At 43.4% G+C, this 8,732-nt stretch overlaps 1 protein-coding gene across 1 annotated transcript in view; it reads left to right on the forward strand.

The window, feature by feature from the left end:
- Positions 1–8,247, forward strand: part of LOC105277020 (GAS2-like protein pickled eggs) — a 69,534-nt gene extending 61,287 nt beyond the window's left edge. Inside the window, exon 8 of the mRNA XM_011335138.3 lies at positions 3,290–8,247. Coding sequence (XP_011333440.1) covers positions 3,290–4,200 — 911 coding nt within the window. The 3' untranslated portion in view covers positions 4,201–8,247. The remainder of the gene's footprint in view (positions 1–3,289) is intronic.
- Positions 8,248–8,732: the final 485 nt, after the last annotated feature.

The raw sequence follows: 8,732 nt of genomic DNA on the forward strand, positions 1-8,732 counted from the left end.
TCTATCGCACTTGCTTCCTATCGATACTGTCGTGTCCAGAAACTGGTATCTAAATATAGACGTAACTGGCAGGGTAGAGAAAGAGAACTCAATTGTCTATAGATAAGAAAAGTCGCGAACAATATCTAAATACGATATCTAGATACTTGGCAATACTGAATAAGTAAGTTCGTTCCTTTCGAGCAAATGGAATGATTTATTGGAGTCACTGCAGAGAAATCACGTAGCGCGATTCGATCGCACGGACAATTACGACTTATATATTCGTATGAAAACATTCATCAGCGTAACTCGACTCGTTTATATATCCTACATTTATTTGCTCATGAGATACTAATCTGTGTTATTTTATGCTTTATCACGGGCGTGCATTACCCTTTTGTTTTGCGGAGCTCTCTTCGCGAAGAATGCAATAACTTATTCGCATTAAAACGCACTCGTGCGCCGCTAAATCGTTTCATTCTCCATTCTCGGTACCGGGATGAACTTTCGCGTTACATTTCGCGAGAAATGAAAGGACGTCACGGAGAGGCGTTCTAGGCAACAAATGTCTTATTGAGATTTACGCGAAGCTGCCGGAGGCGACCGCCGATGACTCATTCATCTACATCGATATCTTTAATTTATGCGGTGGCGCTAAAGCGCGCGCGCATTTCGAAGACATGCATCGAGGTACTCGACTCGTTTCGTTGAGCGCGATGAGATATGCACGCAATATGCTGCTCCGATGCGCGTCAGCACGCTCGCGATACGCGCGCGTTCCGCTTCGATTTCGCAGGCGATTCGCGTTCACTCAGGCGAGAAAAGGCCTCTCCTCGACATCGCGAGACGGAAAAATAAAAATCGCACGGCGATTAAGACGATCGGCTGAGACAACCGTGAAAGTGCATTAAGACCGTAGCAACGAAACGGTTTCTTTGTCTCCTTTTTCCTTTCCGGATGCTTAGGGAATTATATTATTGTTGATTGGCGGATTGCCACGCAGGAGAGCTGCAGCCTTAATTATTTTAATAACCGTACACTAAATACACATCAAGTGTCAACTTTCGATATTGCAGATTGCAACACCTTATTATTAGATCGAACGCGAAAAGATCAAGCGGATTATTAGAGTCAACCCTCCTCAAAAAGTTTAATTTGAAAGCATGCTCATTCGTCACGTCGTACACGAGGTACGATTCTGGAGAATTGGACTCGGCAACGACGTGCAACTTTTTGGAGGGGCAAAAGGAATTACGCGATTTCGTTGGATTCGTTCCACTGCTCCTCGTCATCATTTGGCAATAATCAACGCATTTCCTTTGCAGGATTCCTTGTAATAAAATCTAATGTCGAGATTCGTTCGCGGAAATAAAATAATAAATTCAAAAGTGTATTACACACGTCCGAGAGATTCCGACGATGCAGATGACGGGAATGTACGACTTCCTCATTAGAATCCAATAAAGTTGGTAAATTACGCGTGCTAGTTTTCTTGTGTTGTAAATATCTTGCTCGATACTGAACGGATAGCACGATACCGATTAGCTGCATTTAGCGAGCACGCAAGTTTCCTCGCAATTCAATTCGTAATTCATTCGCGCGATTTTAATAACAAGTTCCAAGGACTCCTTAGGTCGACGAAGGCTGAATCCGGTTTGACCAGCAGCGTGTTACTAGGACGAGATCTCGAAATAGATTTTCGATTCCCGGATTTTAATTACAAGCTGCGTTTGAGCGAATATATCCGCTATAACTCAACGATCTCTACAACCGGACGCGTTAATATTTATGCGACGTATTTGCGTTCATGCTACGTTCGAGATTAAAAAACGCGACGCGTTATCGAGATCTGATCGATTCTCCTGCGCGGACGAGGGTTGAATTCAACATGTTCGGCGAGCCGTATTTCGCAAAGTCATCCTTTTTCTGGAGTCAGACCGAAGAAGGTCCCGATGAAGTATCGTTTTCTCATCTTTACGTTAGTCTCGACCAAGCCATTCTACTATTCTGGCATGTGACATCGATACATGAATTTAAAAATCTAATTTCACCTCTTCGGCGGAGAATGGACTTTCTCTGTGGTCTCGACGTGGGTGTGTGTGTACGAAATACGCGAAAATGGGATGTGGGACGACGCGGTGACATCAGCTGGTCAAATAAGCACGAAAGTCGAATCGAATTCGATTGCATTACAAATCGGTATATGTATATACTTAATTATTAAAACAAATAGTAACATGTTAAATTTAATTGGATGGAACTGAATTCAAAATTGTGAATTTGTCAGACGAATAAATATGTAAATTCAACGAAATTGTAGCTTGCTGAAACTCTCATCATTTTAAGCTATATAAATTTCACGAGACAGTAGTAATCTGATTTCGCTCACTACTGTAATTAAGAAGCACCTCACCTTCTCTCATGCAACTCGATAATAAAAATCTTGTATTTATTCGGGATTGTATCGATCAGTCCCATACCCAACAATAATATACCAATAAACCCGTAATTAATATGAAATTTACGACCGGTAATTGCTACATAATGCAACGAACGTTACGTGAGAGCGACGAAACATGGCGGTGACATCCGTCGCAACTTTTACATAACGAAATCGACAGATTACATAAAAAAAATTACGTAGACAAATCCAGCGCGTGTGTTACATAAAGAATCGTTAAATTCACGGTAAAGCAACTGCGGCTTACGTGCGGTTACGGAAGTTCTGGCGAAGGGATTCGCTTGCTTTCAGATTTGGTTATACCTAATCATGCACACCTGTGACGAATGATGCAAACTGACAGGATCCACAATTGCGGTCCCGATTATGTCGGGACTCATTTCTTCATCTCGCCTGCGTTAAATATGCTAAGCGCCACAGCGCGATCAAGCAATTCAATATTCGTCGAGCTTTTCGGGTCCCAAATCACACGTGTTTTAGGAGACTGTCGTCTCACAACGATTAAAACTAACGGACTCGATTCAGGTCTGGACTGTCACGCGCGCGTATACATCATTAAACATGCGGTCACTGGAACGATGTGCTAATGGGTCGCTACACACGGAAACGAGATTGAGACGATAGTTGCACAATGATGTAAGCACTTATGTAATCCCAATGGTTTCTAGCAGTCGTGAGAGGCACCGTATGCTCCAAAGATATTAATTAACGATTCAATTAATTTCAACAAGTTCTAATTGATTCCAAAGCTTATTTTATGCAGTTGTAATGACCGGAACGAACAAACACTAATCAATCGCATCTCAGATCCGGCGTAAACACGCGATTTTCCCTCTTCTGTTGCAGAGCAACCCCCAAAGGCGGAACCCGAGGAAAGATCCGGCGTGGAGACGGACAGCATCGAGACAGGACTGCGCAAGGTAGTTCACAAGGACAGACTGGCGAGTCCTTTGCGGATCTCCTCCCCGTCCAGAAGTACGGCGTCCTCGTCAACGGGTGACAGGACACCTCGTGCCGGTTCCTTCGTGCGGGAAAACAGCAACTTATCCAAGACGTCGTCCGGCAGCAAGACGCCTAAGGACAGCAATTCCAGTCCGGAGAGCAGCCCGCTCAACCGAGCAAGCATCCGCAACAAGGGCAGTCTGCGGAAACTAACACCCATCGAGAGTAAGGCTTCTTCGATATCCAAATCTGCAAAAGCACCAGTGGGCAGTAGTGCCACGTGGAACGGTCGTCAGACCAGACGGCGTGCCAGCATCCAGCCGGACACGTTCCTGGACCCCAATTCAATGCCGGCCACATGCGCTACTACGCCGAGTTTCTCCAGGAAAAGTCCGGGCAGGCAGAGTCTGCAGTCCCGGCCAAGCCCGAATGGGGTCCAGTACGACAAGAATGGCAGGCGGATCCGATTGTCCGCTACTGGGACCGCTTCCCTCCAGTCGTCGCCCACCAAGGTGACGAATCCGCTGCTCGATCAGATCCTGCAGAAGCTGGGCGACCTGAAGGACGAGCGCCAGATGGTGCAGAAGCTGCAGGGCCTCCTGAAGGACTATCAGACCAGCCCGAGCGACGCCGCGAATATGGATTTCGCCAAGGTTTGGATAGACAGCAACGGGACGGTAGATGTGCCCCAGGACGTCCCGGTGTCGGTCACTCCCAGGAAAGACCCGAAACCTCAGGAGGGATGCTCGAGGATACCGGTACCTCGAGCTGTCTCCTACAAGAGACCGATGTCCGTGGCGTCGGACAGTGTTTGAGGGTGTCGAGGTAGACCCGACAGCCTTCGTCTGCTAAAGTAAGTTAGGCTGATCGGGTCATCGCTGACGTCAGTGAGAGCAACCAGGCGCGAGCGAATAATCACGTCTCTTGCCGCGCTTGGTTCTTGATTCGATTTGATAGGTAAGGTCGGACGTCGAAATTCTAGATCTGCGACTTAAAAAATTCACTCGAGACTCGAGTGTAGAAGCGAAGACTGAAAAGAAAAAAAACGGAAGCTTGGAGATATCTATATGATGACAAGAATTCTGACGTTTTGGCCTACGGACTTGAAATCCGAGGCCATCAAGATCTTTCTGAGATTTAAATTTGTACATTTTTAGACGTTCAAACTTTAAATTCCAAGTTCTGGCGTTCAATATTTCAGAAATTTCGAAAATGCAATAAATCAAAGATTTTCGCGAGTTTTAATATTCTGAGATTTGCACTTCTTGGGAAACTCGAGAGAACATTAAATGCCTTTGTATGTCACTTTATTTTACTATAATATGTACATCGAAGCTTTCGCTTATGCCTTGAACAAGCAACATCGCAGATCGGAGACGTCCGACTGGAGAGTAACTTAACGGGCCTTAACGGTACGGGGTCAATCAGTTAGTAGCTCTTAGTAGTCACGTATCGGGGTGGTGCTTAGATGGTGCTGAAGAACGAGACGGCGTTTACGATGGACTGCGAAGCGAAAAAGAAAGCAAGATGAAAAGAGGAGCGATAGTGGGGTATAGAGTCGGAAACTCGTCTCGTGGACAAGTTTTCAATTGATTAATGCGGAATCAAAAGTGGGCAATTAGCTGCGGCAAGCTCTTGCGTTAATGGCTTCCCAATCGATTTACTTCCAGTCACTTAATTGCATCCCGTATGACAGCTCGTCGATCGTTAGTCTTGAAATGATGACCCTCAGATTATTATGTACGAAAACTTCGTAAAACTTTTAAAAATTGCTGTTATCATTTCTCGACTCCGTATTACATCTTTTAAAAGTCGTACTAGAAGGAAACTGCCTTATGAAAAATGTTTAAGTCCTTTCATAAATGTTGTTAAAAATTTTATGTGATTTGACAAGATCACTGAATCGAAAATCTTGATGATTCTTTTACTTCTAAACATCTTTATGTAATATACATATATAGTATACATAAATCAAAGTGTGATATTTTAAAGATTAATACGATGATTGAGCGATGATCCCCAAAAAGTCACGCGATCAGAAATTGTGGTAGATCGGCGTCTCGATCATCGAAAGATCGTCGCAATTGCACGCTCGATCGTTTCTACCGTCTGCCCAACGGTATATAACGCTTAATCACATTTTTATTTAATTATATAGTCTATCGGTTGTATTTATTATAAAGATGATTTATTTACGCGTTACGACCTCGCCATGAGGGAAAAGAGTAGAACGCGAGAAAACGTGAAAGTGATGTAAAAGAAGGAAATCGATCAGATGTTGAAGGTCGAGTAAAAGCGAGAAATTCCTCGGATGGAAAAATCAAATGAGTCCCCCCGTCCCCCGTCCCCTGGAACCCCTTCTTGGCCATCCAACCCTGAAACAGACTGCATCATGTAGATAGCCGACGTGCGAATGCATGTCATCGTCGGACAAATGCCATTCCAGTGTTTAACTGTTTTTTATACCAAACGCGAGCGTAGCGCCAAGTTTTGTACCAAGTGTCTTAGTAACGGATTTAAGAGAAGCGGAGAGAAAAAAGGATTTATTTTGTCGATGTGAAAGTACGAAGGAAAAAGGGATATTTTTTAGTATTCACGATGTAGCGGCGGGCGCGGTCCACGTACGCGTGCACGATGGCCGCGTAGTAGAGAAGAGCATTTCCGATATTCGGACAGACACACACGTACACCCATATACACACACATACATATGTACACTTCTGATTTTTCTCCGTTCCTTTCCGTCATCGGGACTTTCAAGAAGAAAGTCTTCTCTTTAATCGTTCTCTCGATATGTACGTTATACGCATTATTGCGGGGTCACGTGGGAAATGCGCGAGAATCGGGGCGAGTCTCTCGACGTGCAGCGGGCATCAGCCGCGATAGATTCGAGTCGCCATGCCTTATTCGGAAGTTGGAGCGATTTCCCACGTCTTACGCGTATAATGTCGTGTTTTCTGCACGCACGTACACACGGACACGCGTACATTCACGTACATACATGTATGTACGTACACACGCAAGCTGACGTTGCCTGTAAATAGTTCCGCCAGCAGTCCCCTCGGCGAAAATTCTTTTACTCGGCTCTTACGATTAAATTGATCTCTAGTCTGTAGACGGTCATACGGTGCACACCACATTTAGTTCGCTTCGAGAGCGTTCGATGACGTATTAGCGGATACCACACATCACGTAACACCGATGGTAGCGTGAATCGGGAAAACACAGCGGACTTACCTGCGACTGGAGTTCGGTGCTGCGCGGACAAGGCGTTTTCATCACCTGTACATATAATTACGATACGTCGTTAGAAGCATATCCTCGTTTTTAACGTGTAAACTACGTTCTCGAAAGGGTCGCAACTGCTCCTCACTAATCTCGACGAGCTCGGGATATGTAGAAGCTATAGAAGAAATAAGAGGCACGCATTTTTTACGTGTGATTCCTCGCAGGTGCAGCGATTAAAACGATCCTTTGAAATTAATTCGGTATATTTGATTTCGAAATATCATCGAAATCGTAGGGATGTATGAAAGAATGGTTTAAACAAACCTCCGAAGCTTTCGCGCTGCTAATCAATGCTATCAGTTTTGGCTTCCGGATTGGAGCCGTGTTTTTTCTCATTTTTATTACTCTTGATAATATCTCTTAATTTTAGATGTTCTACAGCATATCCGAAGGTGGTCGAAATCGGTGAGGAGCAGTCGCGAAACGTTTCTTGTAGTTAAGTTAGGTTGACTTAACCCTTCGATAATCATCGTCGCGATTAACACGGGTTATTCGTTGCGCCTCGTTAGTTTACGATAAGATATGTATTTTTCTATTGGAAGTTCTCGTCGCGTAGTAGTCGCTAATTACCGTAGTGCGTGAGAAACGTTTTCGAAAGGATTAAAAGTCGCTTGTGCAAGGGTGCACGTAATGTTACGTGGCGAAGTTTTCGTTGTTTGTGCATTTGATTTGCACGAGCGTTATCCCAGAAAAATCCTTGTCATTTTTGCGGTGAGGATTGAGTATCCATCACTGAAGGGTTAAACAAGCACGGGATACTGAATCACCGAACACCATTCTCGGCGAAAATCAGAGATAGCCGAGAGATCGCCGAACAAAATATTCACATTGCATGCGACGTAATCATAAGATAAAATCCGTCAGATAAATATCTACGAAAACCTGTAAAAGCTGAAAAATTACATTTTCGATTGATCTTTCTTCCAAACGCCATCGATTCTTGAGATATCACTTCAATCGTTACTATTATCAATATGCGTATACGAAATTAGGAAAAGTAAAATAATAAAATTGAAAAATGTTGATGAAGCAGCGTCGCAGTGAAATCTCGAGGACTCCCATATCGGTGCTCGATAATCCAGCACGATCGTTCGAAACACTCTCTATGTGGAGATCGCGCTCGGCTAAGGTCCGCTCGTCTCAACGATCACAGCATCGTAACAGCGGATCAGGATAGTCCGCGGTGACAGGAAAAAAGAACGGAAGAGCTGGAGAGAAAGATTAGTTCTCTCGTTACGTGTCGCGTAATAATTTAGACGCCTGGCGGCTAATCCTTAGGCCTAAGCTTTTGTAACCCCAACGATATACCGCGAACGACAGACGTGCGTTAATGTTTAAGCAATACCGACGATTACCAATATTAACATTTATGATTGCAAGTGTCGCCACGACAATGATGATCGCCATTATTATCGTCATGATTATTATTATTGTCAGGAGGATAACGACGTTTAATTACTATGATTATTATACGCAGACGTTGCCTATGTTACGTTATCATTTTATCTACGAACAGTTGTAAATTGACCAAAAACTATATAAAAAGATTAATAAAAAGCCTTAACAAAAGTCAACCATTGGTCGTTACCCATTCCAATTATCCTTCCTTTTACACGTGTCAGATGATTTTTAAATCAATGTACAGTGATAAAAAGTAGTACGGTAATAAAATAAATATAGTAAGATTAAGCCAAGCTTAATAAGATATTATTGAAAGACGTTTTCTTTGAATTATCTGTCTCTCTATTAATTACATCTCGTATCTTTTTAAGGTAATTATCAACCTTTAAAGACGTCTAAAGTTAGATATACAGGGTGAGGCACCTAAAACAGACCTGAATATCTCGGCAGTTATCAGTGTTATTAGTGTAAACTTGCATGGTTTCGAGGGACACATAATTTGTTCTAAATAGTTTTTTATTAGGTGGACGCGTAGAGGTCATATGAAGGTCAACTTCGTTTTTTTAAATGGTATGATATGTTTTTTTACGTACCATCTAGTAGAGCGTTTGAAGATGCGCACATTGATCTACGGGTCAAAATCATTCAAGGTCACTGA

This window comes from Ooceraea biroi, chromosome 3 (genome assembly GCF_003672135.1).
Source record: "Ooceraea biroi isolate clonal line C1 chromosome 3, Obir_v5.4, whole genome shotgun sequence".
Classification (NCBI taxonomy): domain Eukaryota; kingdom Metazoa; phylum Arthropoda; class Insecta; order Hymenoptera; family Formicidae; genus Ooceraea; species Ooceraea biroi.